This window comes from Hemitrygon akajei, chromosome 18 (assembly GCF_048418815.1).
Source record: "Hemitrygon akajei chromosome 18, sHemAka1.3, whole genome shotgun sequence".
Taxonomy (NCBI): domain Eukaryota; kingdom Metazoa; phylum Chordata; class Chondrichthyes; order Myliobatiformes; family Dasyatidae; genus Hemitrygon; species Hemitrygon akajei.
This window is the reverse complement of record NC_133141.1, coordinates 21,791,754-21,813,918: the sequence shown is the minus strand read 5'-3', so window position 1 is coordinate 21,813,918 and position 22,165 is coordinate 21,791,754. Positions and strand designations below refer to the sequence as shown.

The following is a 22,165-nucleotide window of genomic DNA, read 5'->3' as shown; positions in this document are numbered from 1 at the left end:
TTCTCCCCATAACCCACAATGCCCTTACTAATCAAGAATTTATCAATCTCTGTTTTAAATATACTCAATGACTTGGCCTGCTCAATTATCCATGGCAACAAATTCCACAGATTCACTACAGTCTGGCGAAAGAAATTCTTCCTCATCTCTGTTCTAAATGTAAGTCCCTTTATTCTGAGGCTGTGCCCTCTGGTCCTAGACTCCCCCACTATAGGAAACATCCTCTGCACATCCATTCTATCTAGGCCTTTCAATATTTGATAAATGTCAATGAGATCCACTCCTCATTCTTCTAACTCTTCTCAAATGTTAACCTTTTAATTCCCAAAATTATTCTCTTGAACATCCTCTCGACCCTCTCCAATGTCAGCACATCTTTTCTTAGATAAGAGGCCTAAAAATGCTCCCAATACTCCAAGTTTGGTCTGACCAATGCTTTATAAAGCCTCAGCATGACATCCTTACTCTTATATTCTTGTCCTCTCGACATGAATGCTAACATTCCACTTGTCTTCCTTACCACTAACTCAACCTGCAAGTCAACCTTTTGGGAATCCTGCACAAGGTCTTCCAAGTCCCTTTGCATCTCTGATTTCTGAATTTTCACCCAGTTTAGAAAATAACCTATGCCTTTATTCCCTATACCAAAATGTATGAAACTGTCACTGCTTTGCCCATTCTCCGAATCTGTCTAAGTCCTTCTGCAGACTCTCTGCTTCCTCAACACTATCTGCCCCTCCACCTGTCTTTGTACCATCTGCAAACTTGGCCACAAAGCCATCAATTCCATTATCCAAATCATTGACAAAGAACATGAAAAGAAGTGGTCCCAACACAACTCTTGTGGAACACCCCTAGTCTGTGACAACCAACCAAAAAAGTCCCCTTTATTCCCACTCTTTTATCTTTCCTGTAATACCATGGGCTCTTATCTTGTTAAGCAGCCTCATGTGTGGCACCTTGTCAAATTTCTTTCTGAAAATCCAAGTCTGCCCCCTGACACTCTCAAATTTCTGGTATACAGTTAGTGTCTTCCATAGTGAATACTGACACAAAATACTTCTTAAGTTCTTCCGCCATTTCCTCATCCCCTATTACTATCTCTCCAGCTTCATTTTACAGCAGTTCGATATCCACTCATTGCTCTCTTTTACCCTTTATATATCTGAATAAAAATTTTTGGAATCCTCTTTTATATTATTGGCTAGCTTTCCTTCATATTTCATCTCTTCTCACCTTATGATTTTTTTAGTTGCCTTCTTTTGTTTTTGAAAGCTTCTAAATCCTCTACTTCCCACTAATTTTTCTGATACTGTACTATATGCCCTCTTTTTTCCATCTATCCTGTGTTTGACTTGCCTTTTCAGCCATGGTTGCCTCATCCTCCCTTAAGAATACACCTTCTGAATTGCCCCCGAAACTCCAGCCATTGTTGTTCTGCTGTAATCCCTGCCAGTGTCCCCTTCCAATCAACTTTGGCCAGATCCTTTCTCATGCCTCTGTAATTCCCTTTACTTCACTGTAATATCAATACTTTAGCTTCTCCTTCTCAAACTGCAGCATGAATTCTATCATATTATGATCACTGCCTCCAAAGGGTTCCTTTACCTAAGTTCCCTGATCAAATCTGGTTCATTAATCAACACGCAATCCAAAATAGCATTTTCTCCAGTTGGGTCAATCACAAGTTGCTCTAAAAAGCCATCTCACAGGCAATTTTCAAGTGCCCTCTCTTGGAATCCATTACCAACCTGTCTTTCCCAATCTACCTGCATTTGAAATCCCCCATGAATATTGTAACATTGCCCATTTGACATGCCTGTTCTATCTCCTGTTGTAATTTGTATCCCACAATCTGGCTACTGTTTGGAGGCCTATATATAACTACCAATCAGGGTCTTTTTACTCTTGCAGTTTCTTAAGTCTACCCAGGTCCTGAGGGTATGAATGGCAAATTACATTTTTTAATAAATTGTTTAGCTGGGCATTTTTCTATTCTAATTTTGCCGTTTATCCCAACCCAACAGCACTCTTATTATTTAATAACCTGTAACCCTCACTTCCTCCTGCATGCTCTCTGAGAGCCCCACAGGTGGAATCCCTTTCCACTGTTTTACCTAACTGGCCATTTGTCATTTTCACCATTGATTGTGAGGGCAGCTGAACAGCTGAGCCCGATCATGTCCACACAAATGCACTTTGCAGCAGAGGTCACTGGTTTGTGTTCAGAGACAGAAAGCCTGGCTGCTTTTAACCCCTATAAATCCAGGAATGGTGAGGGCAGTTCTGCTTTCGAAACTGCTGCTAAGTGTGTACAAGAGTTCGTTGTGCTGCCACAATATGGTTTAATGGGTGGGTTTGATAAAGTCAGAATTGTGCATTCTTCTTGCAAAGGAAGCATATTACATTTGCAGAGGTCACGAGCTATATATAGGCCTAGAGATTGAAACCAATTGCGTGATATTGGCTGAACAACAATTATTTTCTACCAGGAAAACTACTCACTTTGTTGTTGGTTCTTCGAAAGTTCTTTTCCCTCTGATATTTCCATACTTGTGCATGGCAACATAGATACTGGAGAAGGCAATTCAGCCCCTTGAGTCTATTCCAGCATTCAATGATATCATAGCTAATATGTGACCCAATTGCATGTACACATTTTTGCACCATATCCCTATTAGTTTTAGTTGGCACAAATGTACAGGGTCAGATTCAACATTAACATTTGACAGCTGTTATCTACGGAAGAGAATTCCAAACCACGAGCATGTAGAAATGTTTTGAAACTTCACTCCTGAATCCAAGTCATATTCAAGGAGTGGCACCTTAGGAAGGTGGCCTCCATCATTAAGGATCCCCATCACCCAGGCCATGCCTTCTTCACACTGTTACTGTTGGGAAGGAGGTACAGAAGCCTGAAGGCACACACTCAGCAATTCAGGAACAGCTTCTTCCCCTCTGCCATCCGATTCCTAAATGGACATTGAACCCTTGAACACTGCCTCGCTACTTTCTGTTATTTTGCACCACTTATTCTAACTTAACTATTTAATATATACTTAATGTAATTCAGTTTTTTCCTCTATGTTTATTGTACTTCTCCATGTTCATTGTTCTGCTGCCACAAAGTTAACAAATTTCATGACATATGCCAGTGATATTAAACCTGATTCTGATTCTGAACTACAAATGTAAAGTACTGGAAATCCTTGGAGGGTCTATATGCATTTGTGGAGAGAGAAACAGAATTAACATTTTATCTCACCTTATCATTTCCCTTAAATATCATAAACTTCAAACAAGTCACCCCTTGACCTAAATTCTGGGTCTAATTTGTGCAATCTCTCTTCAATTTAACTCTTGCAGTCCAGCCTGTGATTCTGGTGAACCTACACCATTCCCCCTCCAGGCCCAGTATAATCCATCCTAAGCATGGTGTTAAGACAACTGCTCCCAATGTTTCCATTGTGTTCTCACCAAAACCTTGTATAACTGTGGTATAACCTCTACTAATTTGTAATCCAGCAAAAAACAAACAAACAGCTGCATGAATTTGGTGGGTTGACCAGCATCTATTGGGAGAAAGGAGTTGTCTGCATTTTGGGTTGAAATTCTGCATCAGGACTGATTCCTTACCCTCACAGATGCTGCTCAACCCACTGAGTTCCTCCAGTAGATCATGCATTGCTGAGATTCCATCATCTGCTGTCTTTTATGTTTCCAAATCCAAAGGCCTGCCTTCCAGTAGCCTTTTTGAATCTTTTCTGTATCTCCCAATGGCACGTAGTCATTGATGTACGAGGTCTCTTTGGACCTCCCCACTTTCAGATTTCACCACAGAGAAAATGCTATGTTCTATCCTTTTTAGGTTCTAAGTGGTTGACCTCACATTTGGCTACATGAATTTCCATTTGTCAGTCTTTCCCATTTATATGTTTCTATTTTTTGTTGAGCTTCAATTTAATATTGATCACAATGCTACTTATTTTTATGTCACTGGCAGACTTGGATATATGTTTATTTCTCCATTGTATACTGCAGAGTTTCCCACTAGTCATGTCCTACCATTCTGAGTACCTGCCTGTGATCCTCTGCTCTCTATCCCTTGATGCTCAGCAGATTTTCATGCAATGTCAAACAAATGTGGTCAGTTACAAGCTACGTTTAATAAATATAAGTAATTCAATCGTCCCTATTACATAAGCTGTGAACCAAAAGTAACAGCGCTGTGAGATATTTCAATTTTCTTCCGTTCAGTCTGCTTGATAAAATTACCTTACGTAATTCTGCACGGCATTAATTTGTTAAATACGCTTCTCCTTGTGATTTCAAATCTAAAACAACGTAGTGAGGTGTGAAAGGGTTACTGTTAGTGTTGTCGGACTTCAGTGAGAGCCCGTGTGTATGTGAGGGCGGGAGGGAGGGTTTTACTAACACCACCAGTAGTGGCTGCGGTACATTCCGTCTCCTGTAAACACGAGGTCGCACACACTCAGCCAGTCAGTACCTCTCTGTCAAGCTGGGAAACAGCTTCTCCTGCACCAGAGACATTACAGTAATGACACCTCTCCTGCGCGTGTGTTGGCTGCTCTTGGCAGCCCGCGGCTCGGCGTTTAATCTGGAAACAACTAACACGATCGCAAAGGAAGGCGAGAGAGGGAGTTTGTTTGGGTTTTCCGTAGCTTTACACAAACAAAACGGCTCGGACGCTCAGAGTTGGTGAGTTGAAAAATATATTTTGAATATGTAACGTTTGTCTGAATTGATGCCAGATAAACTGCAGGAAAGATAGAAAAAGTGCAGATTGATCAAGTAGTGTGAATTTTATTACTTGCGGCTGGGAGAAGCGGCAAAGGATGATGTTTACAGAAGATACTTACGCAGACGTGACGTTCACAGATTAACGGAACGGAACAACTCATTTGTCTGTGTCAACTTATTTTTAATATATCTCTTTGCGAGTATCCCAAAAAGGCAATGCTTATACTTCTGGGGCACGTTTAAGTTTTTTTTAGAGCTTAGGTATTGAAGCCGGCAGCCGAGTGTTACCAAACAGTGAATTCTTTCTCACCATCCTTGCGTTGAAGCAAGTCTGTTATTACCGTGCGGAGTTGTACATTAACTAGCCCGTGTTCCTGTATGTATAACGGCATTGCAAGGTGCAGTGGGAGTTCTAACACGTCAATGTCTGTAGTTAAACTTGAAGGTTTGGATGCAGGCAGCAACATATTAAAACGTGATTTATTCCGTGTAATCGATGCAGAAATCCCTTCCAACCCTGCTTTTAAATAAACAAACAATTGTTTTGTGGAATTTAGAAAGATCGCTGCAGCGCCGGCCGATCTGTCTCGATAGTGATTTCAACCTGCGAGAGCTGTCTTTAGCCGCCTGCTCTCCTCCCCAACCGAATCGTTTTATGTTTTAAAATCTAGCTGCCTTGGTGGGAACCGCTCATGAATTATTTAAGAGCACTTGATAAAATCTACTGCGGCCAAAGAACTAATTGACAATGCTGGGACAATGTTGGTTTAATTTTAGGGCGATTGAGTTGGGATTCAGGCGTGCACTAAGTTTATACTTCAAATTGTCGACCGCGTGTGAATACTCGCATGGCATAGCTACACACTGACAACGGAAAAGTTGAAGTTGGTTAACTATATGGGTTCCCCTTTGCTTCTGAGTGGGAAGATTGCACGTCCAAGCCCAATTCGGACCAGGATCGTGCATGAATTTCAACGCCCACATCTTGTGTCCTGCTGTAGGATTGCTGCCCAGTCGCAGGTGCGCCCTATTCTACAAGACCATCCCCTTAGAACAGAGTTGAGGAGGAATTTCTTCAGCCAGAGGGTAGTGAATGTGTGGAACTCATTGCCACAGACAGTTGTGGAGTCCAAGTCATTGGGTATGTTTAAAGTGGAGGTTGATAGGTTCTTGATTAGTCAGGGTGTCAAAGATTATAGAGAGAAGGAGGCAGGAGAATGGGGTTCAGAGGGTTTATAAATCATCCATGATGGAAAGATGAAGCAGGCTCGATGGACTGAATGGCACCTTTGTCTTCTTGTTTTATTCTCTAAATCCTGACGGTTCTCCCAGGTGGATGTTAAAGTTTCCATGGCACATTTTCTAAGAGAACAAAAGAAAGTAAGGATAGGAGTGAGCCACTCCTCAAGCCTGCTCCATCATTCAGTTTGATTATGGCTGATCTACCTTAGGCCTTTCAACTTCTCCTCTATGCTAGCTTCCCATAGCTTTCAATTCCCTGATCTTTCAAACAAGTGCTTCCCAGTCTCCCTGTCAATATTTATCCCCCAATCAATACTAAAACTAATTATCTGCTCAATGTCTGTGAAAATAAGGGAAAAAAACTCAAATGCTGAAAATCTAAAACAGAACCAGAAAATCTGGAAACAATCAGCAAGTCAGGCTGTATCTGTGGGAAGAGAAACAGAATTAATGTTCCAGGGTGAAGGCTGTTCATCATGGGAAGGAGACAACAGAAGCTTGTAAAGCTGCAGGGAGGATGGGAGGAGGAGTGTCTCTGATAGGATAAAACAAAGGTGACCATGGGGTTAAGCTGTAAACAAGGTTTTCTGATCAATGACAGAGTGAGAACATAGTCCTGCTTGTCCTTCCCTGTAGTTTGCAAATCCTACATTATTCTCTCAATGTTTCTCACTCTATAGCTGTCCCCACTCACATTGTTCAGATATCCATGTTTGCAGCTTAGTCTTGTGGACACACAAGGGATTGCAGATGCTAGATTCTGGAGCAAACAACAAACTGCTGGAGGAAACCACAGTCAGTCCGATTTTAACCTCTCACGTCCCACCCACTCTGCAGCTTTACAAACTTCTTCTAACTCCATTCCATTTCTGACAAAGGGTCTCAATGTGAAATGTTAGCTCTGTTTCTCTTTCCCAATCTGCCCTGCCGAGCATTTCTGGCACTATCTGTTTTTGTTTTAGTTTTGGATCTAATCATGATATCACTTTGCTGAATACTCTGCCCAAATGAACTGTTGTGTTTCCTACTTTAAAATATTGACTACACTTCAAAATGTACATAATTGGCTGTACAATGCTTTGGGGCATTCCAAGGTTATAACAACACCATAGCAATAACAAAAACTAAGGAATTATGTGTATGAAATTTCTACAACTGGATGTTATAACAACCACCTGCACCTGAATAGTGCCTTCTAAGTTAGGATGTCATCAGTGATTTTCAAAGAGCATTTGACAGTGAACCACACAAGGAGATATTAGAATAGGTAATCTCAAGCCTGATCAAAGAGAAAAGATTTAAAAAGAAGTCGAAAGGTATGAAGGAGAAGAAGAGTTATGGTGGTTTAGGGTGTGAATTGGCAGGTGTAGGCATGGGTGTGCAGTGAAAGTGGGGTCTCCGTAACACATTAGAATTGAGGGAGTTGGGGTTGTAAAGCTGGAAGTGGTTATAGGGTAGGGATGAGGCCTCCTGGAAGGTTTTAAAAACAAGATTTTTTGTTTAGATCCCATTGTCAGCCTGGGTACCAATATACATGGGTGATTGTAATTTGCTGTGAGTGTGGTTATGGACAGCAAAGTTGTAGGTGAACTCAAATTCCTGGTGGGTGGAGAATGAAGAGGCTGTTGAGGAACGAGTATTGAAATACAGGTTGACCTTCTATAATCCGGCACCATTGGGACCTGAGGAGTGCCGGATTAGTGAAAATGCCGAATTACAGAAGGATCACATTAAGCAATAGCTAACCGCCTCATCATACCTTTAAAATATCATGTAAATCAGAACAGTTAGATAATAATGAAACAGAAATATTAAATGAGTAGCGTGAAATTTTAATAAAGTAATATACTGTACAGGCACAGATAAAATAAAGGGTACAGGTAAATGTAAAGGAATTAACTTATACAGAACAGTTGAGCACTTCCAATTCTAAAGTGAGACATTTAATATACCTTCAGGCAAAGTTACATGTCTGCAAGTGTGGGGTTGTCAGGATCATCAACATCTTCATCTTGAAAAATGAGTGAAGCATCAGGAACTGGTGCTGAAACTGGCACAACAGTTTCTTCAAAAACTGTTGATGTTGGTGGCAGCATATCTGGGTGAGCAGAAGCAGAAGTCGGAAAAAGGAGGTCTTCTATACGCCACATTTCACGCGACTGCCAGGCGGCCAGGGGTTTGGCGCTGGGCTCTTCCCTCTTCACTCACAGTTACTGAGGGAATCCTCATTAGTTTCTTTTCCTCCACTTAGTAATATGCTTAAATTCAGCGGGTTGCCACGTCTGATCTGAGTTCAGAAGAGAATGGAGATCCCCGGGTGACAATGCGCGACTACTGGTAGGTGGGCAAGAAGGCGGACCAACTCAGCGTGCACCAGCTCCTCCGCTGCTAGTGCATGAGACATTCAGGTGCCGGGCGGCCGCACCTCACACAAATGATATTAATAAATGCAGGAAAACAAGCAGGAATCTCCTCTCCGTGCTTACAAGAGCGCGCCAACACATGAACAGATCTAGCACAACCAAAACAATGCGCAGCAGATTGGTATGGGGGCCCAGGAAATTTGAAATTACAGTTGCACAGAAAATTTGAAATCAGTGCCGGATTATCGAAGGAACCGGATTACAGGTTGTCGGATTAGTGAAGGTTGACTGTAGCAAAGTTTAGAAACATATTGTAAACAATCAGGAATTCTTTCTTGGAAGCAAGATTAGGCCAGGCTGCCCTTACCCCCGCAAAGCTGTCCAGCATTCATGACTGATTCGAATACCAATGCAATGACAGTGGACGGTGAAGTAAAGTGTCTTGTGACTGACAGCAAGTTAAAGGAAGAAAGGATCACTAGCTTTAAGTATTTATTGAATGATTAGCTCCTCACACCTGGTGTGTATATGTAAATACATACAGTACTGCTTTCCTTTAGGGAGCAGGTACTATGTAATGGAAAGTAGAACAGGAGTTTCTTTGGAAGTGTATCCTTGTACAGCAGTGCCCCAGTGTGTGCCATAATGTAGAGTCCCCAGGAACCGGTCCGTGTATTGGGGTCTGGGAGAGTGTGCTATTGTGCAGAATGTCTATAAATTTGTTGACATGTAGCATTAGCACAAGATTAATGAAGTTGATTTTAGAAAGCTACGCAATTGCTACTGTGTATGTGACAAGTATTTTACTGCTAGCTGAAATTGACACTTATGAGAAAATAGAATTTTATTTTAAGTCGCAGTTAGCCTTTGAACACATTCTAAGAGGGATATTTAATTTGTGCCTGTAATGTTTCAGTGAGTCAAGGGGTCTGCACACAGTTTATTGGATCTATCTTGGTATAAAGACTTGGAGGCAAAAGATACAATAACATAAAGCAAATATTCATAAATAATTAGCAGGTGTCCCATTTTAAAAGCACTCATCTGCTCTCAGCCAGTTTTTTCTCCATCTGATGGAGTGTTACCATATAACTTTAAGGACAAGTCATCATTAGTGAGGAGAGCCCATGCAGAGAGGGACTCAGAATGCTCCCAGACACACCACTGTGTGTGGGTATGTAGGGGTTAACAGAGGTCTCGATTGCACAGGGTAGTTATGCAGGCCCCTCAACTATAAACGCACCCATGACCCCTTGGTACCTTTAAATCTGGCCAGTTAATGGGGATCGGTGCCCTTATTTGGTAACACTGCATTCGTTCCGATTGGAGACCAAGCAGAGTTATTTGAAGGTTGTCTTTTTTTATTTTTGTCTGACTCCGGGAATACATATCATTCAGTTTATTAACACCCATTAGAAACATTATAAAAATATCCCAGAGTCACATTGACAGCACAGCGTCCAGTTATATACATTATTGAAGAATGCAGGGTGTGTGTGTTCTGACTCATTTATCCATCTATAACTTCTGGAAAGCAAACCGCCTTTTTAATCTATACTGTACGTTCCTTTCTGCTTTTTTTCTCTGTTTTAACCACTTCTCTATTTTGCCTTTAGGGCTATTTGACCATGGAGGCATCCAGAGTAACCCAAACCCTGTCAGAACTTGGAAAACCCCTATTTATTTACTCAGTCACTCACCCAATTTTCCTGGCACCTGAGGTCAAGTTTTGCTCATTCAATTCTGCTCTTTTTTCAAATGGCCACATTCCCTTTGATTTCCTATTCTTTTTTGGCTGCTTTGCCCATTTTTCGTACACTGATTCAGTATTTGTTTGCACTGTTGCTCTGTGCAATGCTGTATAAACAAGGTGGAGATTGTATCCCATTCAATCGCCCCTTTCCAATGTTTATTTCAGGACATGAAGATTATTTTCTTGGCTGGGGCCTCCACCCAACCAAAACTGGGTTTAAAGAAGAGCACTTTATCTCTGTATATTCAATATAGATCAGCTGGATTGATTATCCAGGTCCCTGGATCCTTCCCAATAGACATTCCCTTGGGATGCTGTGAGAAGGAGCAGCTAGTCTTTAATTCTCTCTCTTTTATAAGACAGCGTTAGAAGGGCTACTTCAAACATCTGTGCCTGGATAATGTGACTGTCTCAGGGGCCTTGTTGAGAGACACCTTTCTCAACAGGGAATTAGTTAAGGAACAGATTGCGGAAACCATACTGTCGAATTCAAGGTTGTGGAAAGTATGCTTGTAGGGCGACACTTTCAATAACCAGTCAATTTTTCAAGAATTCATTGTAACACTTAACAGCTGCTTACAGTATTGAAGCGTGTAAATAAATCACTCTCAAATGAATTGTTTGCCTATAGTGGACCTGGCTTATTAAAGTTGAAAATTATTTGTCAACTATGATGGCTTTGTTTTGGTCTGACAAGGAATGACTTCAGCAGCCTAGGCGGTTTGAGATGGTGGCTTTGCAGTGAGGGTGTGGACCTGATGGTTTCCAGCAGCTGACAGGATCACATGGGCACTTGTGGAAAACATTGTCATGCCAGGCTGCTTTTTCTCTCATGCACATAAGCAAAGAGAGGCAAGTGTTTGTTCACTAATATATCTCAGTGCAGTCAGGAAGACAAAGGATGGGGTGGTGGGCCTATAGATGTAGATCTATAGTCTACATCTGAGCTCCATTGGGCTACTAGATAAAACCCTTCTTCACTGAGTTATAATGAATTACATTAAGGACAGAACCAAGGCTAACAAATTATGATTGTCATTGGAGACATTCTGTTTGTAACTCCCTTCAGAATGTTATTGGAAGTTTAGGATCTGGTGGGATAATAATGTGCTTTACATTGTCTTCTTATAATGAAACATAACTTGAATTTCAATTAATTCCTCATTTACTTTGTATTATTTCCTTAATGACAACACCCGTTCATCATTTCAAATGATACCGCACAGAAAGGGGCTACTCTGCCCATCATGCCAGTGCCAATTCTTTGAAATTGTTCTATCATTAGTCTCACTGAAAATACTTTCCAAACAGTCACACTCACTCACTCACTCCCAGTGGCAGTGCAACTTTTCCTTTTTAAGTGAATATGTGATTCCCTCTTTGAAAGTGACAATTCAATTAGCTTTATTCTCCCAGTGAGTGCACTTCATTCCATGACCACTTGTTGCATGAATCCTTTCTTGCTTCATCTCCCCTCTAGTTCTTTCTTCTGACACATCTTAAATCTTAAACAAACCTTCTTGCCAATGGAAATTGCTATTCTTACTTACTGTCAAACCCCTCGATAGTTTTGCACGTTAGGATTAAATCACCCCTTAACTATCTCTTTAAAGAGAATCTTATAACTTTTTAGGCTCTCCCAAGCTGATCTCATCAATGATGCTATTTGAGAAGATATCCTCTACCACCTTGACATATTTCCTAACATGTGATGCCTTGAATTAGTTATAGTACTCAGTCATGGCCTAATCAGTTTTATGAAGGTTTAGTATAGTTTCATATTTAGGCGCATTAGTATAGGTTTAGCTTAGTCCATGCCCTCCTCTACTGTCACGATGAGGCTAATCTCAAGTTGGAGGAGCAACACCTCATATTCTGTCTGGGCAGCATCCAACATTTTGGCATGAACATTGATTTCTCGTAACTTCTGGTAAATTTCCACCCCCCCCCCCCTCACTCTGGCTCCCCTTTTACCTCTCCTCTTGTTCTCAACTGCCCATCACCTCCCCCTGGTGCCCCTCCTCCTTCCCTTTCTCCCATGGTCCTCTCTCCTCTCCTTTCAGATTCTTTCTTCTCCAGGCCTTTACCTTTTCCACCTATTACTTCCCTGCTTCTTACTTCATCCCCCTCCCCCACCCATCTGGCTTCACCTATCACATTCTATCTTGCACCCCTTTTCCTCCCCCACCTTCTTACTCTGGATTCTTTCCCCTTCCTTTCCAGTCCTGATGAAGGGATTTGGCCCGAAATGTCAACTGTTTATTCATTTCCATAGATGCTGCCTGACCTGCTGAGTTCCTCCAGCATTTCGTGTCTGTTGCTTTGGATTTCCAGATTCTGCAGGATCTCTTGAGTTAGGTATCAAGTCCTTGCTCATATATTAATTAATTAAATTATCAACCTATCAATTATCAATTTATCTCTCTGTCCAATTAATGGCATTTATCATAATTTCTGCTGCCTAAGTCTTAAAAAAATTTCATGTTGGTGTAGTTGAGCAGCTTATGGATTGCCTGGTAACTTTACCAGCTTGACAAAGTTACCAATCAAGAATCCATGAGTGAATTGTCATAGAGTCAAATCACATGGACATTGGTTCTCCAGCCCAACTGGTCCATGCCAAACCAACATTCCCATCTAAGCTAGTCCCATTTGCCCGCATTTGACCCATATGCCTGTAAACCATTCCTATCCACGTACCTGTCCAAATACTTTAAATTGCTGTTATTGTACCTGCCTCAATCATCTCCTTTGGCAGCTCATTCCATATCAGGACCACTCTCTGGATGAAAATGTTGCCCCTCAGGTTCCTGTTAAATCTCTCCTCTCTCCACCTTAAACCTATGCACTCTACTTCTTGATTCTCTAACCATGGGAAGAAGAAGAGTTAAATAGACAAGAGTAAAGTCACAAGCAAAATTGAGTACATTAACAAATTGATGTGTCTGAGACTCTTCATTGACAGACTGCAAAAATCCAGCCTGAAAACTAGGGAGTGGCATCTGAGCTATTGACCCAGTGCATACATTATAAGCAAGTAAAGATAATTAATTTAAAATTAAAAACAAAAGAAAACACTGAATTTGATTCAGGAGATGCTGAGCTGGTCATTTTGTGTGTCAGAGCATGTCTGTCAATAGCAGTTTCCAATTTCAGATGATTAGAGTGTGCCCTGAATTCATAAAGACACACTGCAGGTTACAAGCCCCTGGAGTGTGCGATTTTCATTAAGTGAATGAAAGTCTTGGATCCCTAAACTAATTTCTCATAGTCCCATGCAATTTGCTCTTGCTGTTTGTGGAACTAAAAGCCCAGTCATTATTTTTGAGGTGTGTGTGTGATGCTGGGAGTAGGGAGTGTAGTTGTAGTGATAGTAAAGGGTGGGGGGGGCAGTATGCTGATTTAGAATTTTGAGTTAAACACATGGATGAAATTCTTCATTTTCACAAGGCATTAATGAGTTGTTACATGCAATTGATCCTGCTAGGCTTCCAATAGATGCAATTGCACAAGATCTTCTCATGAATCAATTTGTTATAATCATGGGTTTAAGTAATTCAAGGTATTCGAAAACTTTTGCCTGCAAGTTAGTTGAAGCAGAACCACTGGATGTGGCAGGAGAGATCACGCCATGATCTGTGGAATAACCCAGTTCTGGAGATATTCTGTGGCCCATTCCCAGTTTTATCACCTCTTCTCACAAGCATTTCCTTCAATTGAGAGAGACTGTGCATAGCTGCACAGTACTTGCAGCCTTTAGATATCTCAGCCACTGTTCCTGTTCACTGTCCAGAAACAATCACTGATAGGTCTTATAATAAGTGAATATTTGGCTGTCAAGTAGGTTTCCCACACTTTCCGTGTATGGGGAGAATTACCAGTTGATTTCCAGTTCTGAAAGGCAGATGGAAGTGTTCCTGAGCATAGGATCATGTTACTCCATCAGCCATGATCTTATTGAAATGGGGGGTGGGGTGGGCAGGGGTCTTATGGCCTATTAAAATAAAGTACTGCAAATGCTCTGTTTTATTTTGAAACACCGAAGATTGATAATTTTTCTAAATATCTCTGCCAGATTTATTTTCATTATATCTATTATACTGTAGGAATTGTTATGATTTTTTGAGCTGGTTTATTTCCCTGCTCTACAAAAAAATGGGGTCGTTCAATGTATGATTTGCTGACTTTCCGAATTGTTGGTAAATTGGGGTTTGGTATTGTTGAAGTCTTTGAATAAACCACATGATCAGCAAATATGTTGCTCAGATTGTGATAGAGCAGCATATTACACTGACATAAAAGGAATTATTGATGATTCTTCTCTGCTGAAGCCCACTTCTGCCTTACCCTTTCAATAATCGAGCAGGGTGGCTACTGTGCTTTGTATCAGTGTGATGCATTCTCAGCGGATGCTGAGAGCTAACCGTGCTTGAACTTGTCTCCATCTTCCCACCTCGGTAGGTTACAGTCAGTCAGAGACTTCATGAGTGTTGCTGTACAGAGGGACTTTGGGGTTAGTTCATAGCTCCCTGAAAATGATGTCAAAAGTGGTTAGGGTAATGAAGAAGGTATTTGACATGCCGACCTTCATAGCTTATGTTGAAAAATAATGGTGTTTTCATTTCTGAGTGTCTATTAATGTATTGGTGATGCATATTGAGCAATATTTGGAAACACAAGGAATAGAAATTCATATGAAATGATGCCAGAGTGTTTCAACCAGCTCCCTGCAGATCTAATCACTAATTCTTTTGTAGTCATTATACTCTCTTCAATTCACTGTGTAATGACTTGATCTGTATCAGCAGGATGCAAAATAAGATTTTCACCGTATCTTGGTCTTTGTGATAATAATTCACCAATACCAATAAAAGTTAAGTTGTCATGTTTCAACTGTACAAAATATTGCTCGGGCTACACTTCTGGTCCCCACACTACAGGAAGGATGTGGTAGCATTAGAGAGAGTGCAGTAGAGATTAACCAAGTTGTTGCCTGAAACGGAGAGCTGTAGTTAGGAGGAGAGTTGTTCTCTGTAGTAAACTGAGAGGTGATCTTACAGGGAGTAGATGGTATCCCCACTGAAACGCTAAAACATGGCAGAGAGATGCTTCAGACATATTCACAGCTTCTTCACCCACACCTGGGAAGAAGAGGACATGCCAGTGGACATCATGATAATGACCACCTTCAACAAAGGAGGCATTGATATTGATAACCACAGAACGGTTTCCCTGCTGTCTACCACAAGGAACTACATTATAACTATCCTCCTCAGTTATGTCCTCCCAGTGGCTGAAAGAGTTGATCCCTGATTTGAAGTGTGAATTGTGTTCACCTGGAGGCAGAGTGAACATGATCTCACTGGCTGATAGCTCAAAGAGCAATTTAGGCAGTGGCATCAACCATGACTTATGGATGGCCATCAGTCAGCAGTGATTCCTGTTCTATTTACTTTGAAGATTTGGACTACTGTAGCAGCACTGTTTCCTCTATGCTGCGCGGGTGCATGGCCATGCAGTAACTGAAATGCTCCCACACATAGCCTTTGTTGTAGTGCAGTTGGAATTTTGTTTTATGTAATGTTAATATAATTTTGAAATCTATGTTAATATAATTGTGAAATACATTGTAATTAATTATGTTAATGAATATAATCCAACCATTTTCTAAATAATAAATGTACCACAACATTTTAGAGCTTCAAAGTATTTACATTGTCAGTGTTTCAAGTTACAATGCTGATACAAGTTGTAACAATAAACACAGAATGGAAGTCGGTAGTTCATTGTTAATAAACCACCAGCCCGTTGAATGCTGGCGCCATCTAGTCAAAACATTTTACTTTTGCCATTGTGCCTGTCAGTTGTTTTGACTGCTTGACATCGTTTACGTGTGTTGTGAGTTGTGGTTTGTGTTTGTTTAATGTGCATATTAGCAAAAAAAACATTTAAAGTGTCATGCAGTTTTCAGGCTGTGTAAAGATTTCCTGCTCAGGGCAATGGTTGTTCTACACAGTTGTAAGTATAAATAGAGGGAATGTTGTGTAGCAGGCACCTCAAGGCACTGGAAAAGTACCACCAAAGCTGCCTCAGCCACATCATCAAACCTCTGAAAGAATCAGTGAATCAAAGTCAGCACCCACTTCCAGCCAACATCCCCAGCACTGAGGTCCTAATTACACAGTTGGATACATTTGTGTGCCCACCTAACCCAACACTCCATGAAGACATTATTCTGAACTTAGTCATTGGAAGAGATTATTGTCTAGGCAGACAAAAAGATTAAAGGATGTGCTCAAACCTTCAATGAAGAAGTGCAACATTCCCACGGACTCCTGCAAATCTATGGCCCATGGTCACTCAAAGTGGAGAAGGAGCACTCGGGATGATATTGAGAACCTTCAGTCCATATTACAGATGCACACAGAAGTCATGTGTAAACAGCAGAAGGTCTGCAGAAATTCACAAACTGTCCATTTATTTGCCCTGTCCCCTCTGTGGAAGAGTCTGTGGGTCCAACATCGACTGGATCAGTCATTTCATAACCAACCAAACCAGAGTAGAAGCAGGTCATCTTCAGTCCTGTGGGACTACATAAGGAGGAGGAGGTCAATGCTTCTTTCTGTTTCCTTATCCAAAACAAACATTGACCAATTTTGCAAACCAGTATAATTGGGAAAAGTCGTTGAAGGACTGGGTCAGCAATAACCCCAGACCTGAACCTTATTCCCTCCTCCACTGGTTTGGTTGACAGGCTCTTCCGCCAATACCCTTCCAATTGCCACCAGTTCAGTTGCTGACTGCTGCAGCATCATTGCTCTCATCACTACTGGTTTAATAGAATTGGATTTAAAAGCTGCCGAATCAGTGTCGGTTTTAGCTGAACATATACTTTAAAAAAGAACTTATTTTAAACAATAGAAAACAAAAGCCTTTGCTCTGTCCACCACAAAAGGCAGGATTTTCGATGGCCACCTATTTGAATTCTACTTCCCAATCACATTCAACATCTTGGTCTATGTTGGCCTCCTCAATGGTCATGATGAGGCCATCCTCAGTTTGGAGGAGCAACATCTCATATTGTGTCTGGGTATCCTCCAACTGGATGGCATGAACATCGATTTCTCTAACTTCCAGTAATTTCTCACCCCTCTCCCTTTTCCCTTTTTCCATTCCCTATTTTGGGTCATCATTTACCCCTTCTCCTCAACTACCCATCACCTCCCTTTGGTGCACCTCCTCATCTTTCTCCCATGGTACACTCACCCCTCCGATCAAATTCCTTCTTTCTCTTCTTCAACCCTTTACTTTTTCTACCTATCACTTCATCCCCACTTTCCTACCCACCCGCTCACCTTCTCCCTCACTTTCTCCCTCACCTGGTTTCACCTATCAGCTGCCCGCTTGTATCCTTTCTTCTCACCCCACCTTCTTGTTCTGGCATCTTCACCCTTCTGTTTCCATCCTGGTGAAGGGTCTCAGCCCAAAACAGTGACTGTTTATTCTTCTCTACAGATGCTGCCTGACCTACAGAGTTTCTCCAGCATATTTTGTGTTTTGCTGTGGAATTCCAGCATCTGAAGAATCTCTTATGTTTATGAATGTCTATGACAATTATTTTTACACAATTTACAGAAGAAAATGATTGGCTCTCACCATCTGACACTTGCATGACCTCCAGGCAGTTTATTTCACTTAACTTTTAAGTTTATATACAGGGTGGTTTTATTGATAGGCTCCAACCACTTAATTACCAGGTGATAAAACTGAAGGATCTCCATTTTTATGGTGCCCATAGGGGACTCTGGATGTTTCAAAGTGCCTCATGGTCAATGAAATACTTTTGAAACCTTGTTACTGTTGTCTCATTGGGAATAAACAGCAGGTTCCTACAATCATAGTAAAATATTGAGCCAGATCTTTCTCTGACCAGTCAACTATCCAAGCATGCTGGATTAGTGTCTTCTCAATCCCTTGGAACCTGGAGCCTTTACTTGGGTGTAACCTTCTGCTGGGAAGTCAGTTAGCAGATGACAGGCAAGGCCAGCAGGGCTTTTCATTTGAATTGTTTGTTGCCTGAAATATTGACTCTATTTCTCTTCCCACAGATACTGCCTGACTTGCTGAGTATTTCCAGCATTTTTCTGCTTTTGTTTTAGATTTCTAGCATCTGCAATTTGTTTTGATTTTCTGAGCTTTTCAAAGCATTGCTGAGAGGCCCCTCCACCACAAGTAGTCTGAGAGTGGGTTTAGCATTGTCCCCAGGATTTCCAGCTGTCAGTGCTATTGAGATCAACGTAAGACTATAAGACATTGCAGCAGAATTAGTCCATTTGGCCCATTCAATCATGGCTGATCCATTTTTCCCCTCCCCAGCCCTGCTCCCCAGTGTTCTCTCCGTAACCTTTGATGCCATGTCCAATCAAGAACCTATCAAGCTCTGCCTTAAATACATCAAACGATCTGGCCTCCACAACTGCCTGTGGTAACAAATTTCACAAATTCACCACCCTCTGGCTAAAGAAATTTCTCCACATCTCTGTTTTGAAAAGACGCCCCTCTATCCTGAGGCTGTGCCCTCTTGTCCTAGACTCCCCCACCATGGGAAACATCCTTTCCACATCTACCATGGCTAGGCCTTTCAACATTCGAAAGGTTTCAGTGAAATCCCCCCTCATCTTCTAAGTTTTAGAGAGGACAGACCCAGAGCTATCAAACATTTCTCATATGATAACCCTTTCATTCACGGAATCATCCTTGTGAACCTTCTCTGAACCCTCTCCAATGCCAGCACATCTTTTCTTAGATGAGGAGCCCAAAACTGTTCACAGTACTCAAGAGGAGGCCTCACGAGTGCCTTATAAAGCCTCTGCATCACATCCCTGCTCTTGTATTCTAGACCTCTTGAAATGAATGTTAACACTGCATTTGCCTTCCTCACCACCAACTCTACCTACAAGTTAACCTTTTGTGTATTCTGCACAAGGACTCCCAAGTCCCTTGGCACCCCAGGTTTCTGGATTTCTTCCCTGTTTAGAAAATAGTCTGCACATTTATTTCTACTAGCAAAGTGCATGACCACGCATTTTCCAATATTGTATTTCATTTGCCACTTTCTTGCCCATTCTCCTAATCTGTCTAAATCCTTCAGCAATCTTTCTGTTTTCTCAACACTACCTGCTTCTCCACTAACCTTCGTATCAGCTACTAACTTGGCAACAAAGCCATCTAAATATACATCATAAAAAAAGCAGTCCCATCACCAACCCCTGTGGAATGCCACTAGTCACTGGCAGCCAACCAGACAAAGATCCTTTTATTCCCACTCGCTGCCAGTTGCTGCCTCCTACCAATCAGCCAATGTTCTAACCATACCAGTAACTTTCCTGTCATATCATGGGCTCTTAGATTGGTAAGCAGCCTCATGTGTGGCACCTTGTCAAAGGCCTTCTGAAAGTCCAAATATACAACATCCACTGCATCCCCAAAGAAACCTTGAGAAATCCCCAATCTCCTCAAGGAATTCCAACAGGTTTGTCAGGCAAGATTGTCCCTTAAGGAAACCATGCTGACTTTGTCCTATCTTGTCAGGCTAACTGGTCTATAATTTCCTTTCTGCTGCCTTCTTCCTTCTTAAAGAGTGGAGTGACATTTGCAATTTTCCAGTCCTCTGGCACCATGCCAGAGTCCAATGATTTTTGAAAGATCATCTCTAATGCCTCCATAATCTCTACCGATACCTCTTTCAGAACCCTAGGGTGCAGTTCATCTGGTCCGTGTGACTTATGTACTCTTAGGTCTTTCAGCTTTCTGAGCACCTTCTCCCTTGCAATAGTAACTGCTCTTCCCTCACACCCCTCAAAATCTGGTACATTGTTAGGTCTTTCACAGTGATGACTGATGCTAAATGTTAATTTAGTTCATCTGCCATCTTCTTATTGCCCAATATTATTTCTCCAGCCTAATTTTCTCATGGTCCTATATCCACTCTTATCTCTCTTTTATTTTTCTTACATACTTGAAAAAGCTTTTGCTATCCACTTTGATATTATTTGCTACCTTGCTTTCATATTTCATCTTTTCCCTCCTAATGATTCTTCTAGTTGCTCTCTGTAGGTTTTTAAAAGCTTCCCAATCCTCTATCTTCCTGCTAATTTTTAATTTGTTGTACGCTCTCTCTTTTGCTTTTATATTAGCATTGACTTCCTTTGTCAGCCATGGTTGTATTATTTTGCCATTTGAGTATTTCTTCCTTTTTAGAATACATTTATCCTGAACCTTCCTCATTTTTCCCAGAAACTCTCCCCATTGCTTCTCTGCTGTCATCTCTACCAGCAGCTTCTTCCAATTTACTTCAGCCAACTCCTCTCTCATATCACTGTAATTTCTTTTACTCCACTGAAATACTGCTATGTCAGACTTTACTTTCTTCCTATCAAATCTCAAGTTGAACTCAGTCATATTGTGATCATTGGCTCCTAAGTGTTCTTTTACCTTAAGCTCCCTGATCGCCTCTGGTTCATTACATAACACCCAATCCAGTATAGTTGATCCCCTAGTAGGATCAATGACAAACTGCTCTAAAAACCCATCTCATAGGCATTCAACAACTCACTCTCTTGAGATCCATTACCATCCTGATTTTCCCAATCGACCTGCATGTTGAAATCTCCCATGACTACGATAACATTGCCCTTTTGACACATATTTTCTCTTTCTCGTTGCAATCTGTGTTCCACATCCCAGCTACTGTTAGGAGGCCTGTATATAATTGCCATCAGGGTCCTTTTACCTTTGCAGTTTCTTAACTGAACCCACAAGGATTCAACATCTTCCGATCTGATGTCACGTCTTTCAAATGATTTGATCTCATTCTTTACCAGCAGAGCCATGCCACCCCCTCTACTGACCTTCCTATCCCTCCGATACAACATATAACCTTGGACATTCAGCTCCCAGCTCCAACCATCCTTCAGCCACGATTCAGTAATGGCCACAACATCATACCCGACAATCTGTAGTAGTGCAACAAGATTTCTCATACTCCATGCATTGAGATATAACACTCTGAGTGCTGAATTTGCTACCCTTTTTGATTCTGCATCCCTAATGCACTGATACTCACCCTGTTGGCTGCAATTTTGTCTTGTCATCTGTCTGCCCTTCCCCACAGTCTGACTGCACGCCATCGTTGCTTTTTCACCATCCATCCTATCCTGAGTCCCTTCACTCCGGTTCCCACCCCCTGCCAAATTAGTTTAAACCCGTCCCAACAACTCCAACAAACCTGCCCGCGAGAATATTGGTCCCCCTCGGGTTCAGGTGCACCGTCACTTTTGAACTGGTTATGCCTCCCCCAGAAGAGATCCCAATGATCCAAGAACCTGAAGCCCTGCCCCCTGCACCAGCTTCTCAGCCATGCATTTATCTGCCAAATCATCCTGTTTCTACCCTCACTGGCACGTGGCACAGGCAACAATCCAGAAATTACTACTTGGGAGGTCCTGGTTCTCAGCTTTCCGCCTAGCTCTCTAAATTCTCTTTTCAGGGCCACTTTGCTTTTCCTTCCTATGTCATTGGTACCAATATGTACCAAGACATCTGGCTGCTCTCCCTCCCTCTCCAAAATGCTGTGGACACGATCTGAGATGTACCTGACTCTGGCACTTGGGAGGCAACATTCACTACACCTCCTCCCTCACCCCCATCTGGGCCCCAAGCAGTCCTTCACTTTACCTGCAAATCTCCTGTGGTTGTTTATTGTGTCTGGTGCTCCCGATGTGGCCTCCTCTACATTGGTGAGACATGTTGTAAATTGGGGGACTGCTTTGTCGCTCACCTCCACGCCATCTGCCATAAGCAGGATTTTCCAGAGGCCAGACATTTTAATTCCCATTCTCATTCCTGTTCTGACGTGTGAATCCATGGCTTCCTCTTGTGCCAAGATGAGGCCACCTCCAGAGTGGAATATCAACATCTTATATTCTGTCTAGGTACCCTCCAACCTGATGATATGATTATAAATTTCACCTTCTGGTAAACAAAT

The 22,165-nt window shown here is 41.7% G+C and overlaps 1 protein-coding gene across 4 annotated transcripts in view; it reads left to right on the top strand.

The window, feature by feature from the left end:
* Positions 1 to 4,444: 4,444 nt before the first annotated feature.
* The window catches only part of LOC140741179 (integrin alpha-7-like), a 193,580-nt gene continuing 175,859 nt past the window's right edge, over positions 4,445 to 22,165 (top strand). For 2 of the 4 annotated variants that reach the window (XM_073071052.1, XM_073071051.1), the window contains exon 1: positions 4,445 to 4,719. In XM_073071052.1, coding sequence (XP_072927153.1) covers positions 4,559 to 4,719 — 161 coding nt within the window. In that variant the 5' untranslated portion in view covers positions 4,445 to 4,558. The remainder of the gene's footprint in view (positions 4,720 to 22,165) is intronic. The other 2 variants (XM_073071050.1, XM_073071049.1) reach the window with 1 other exon arrangement.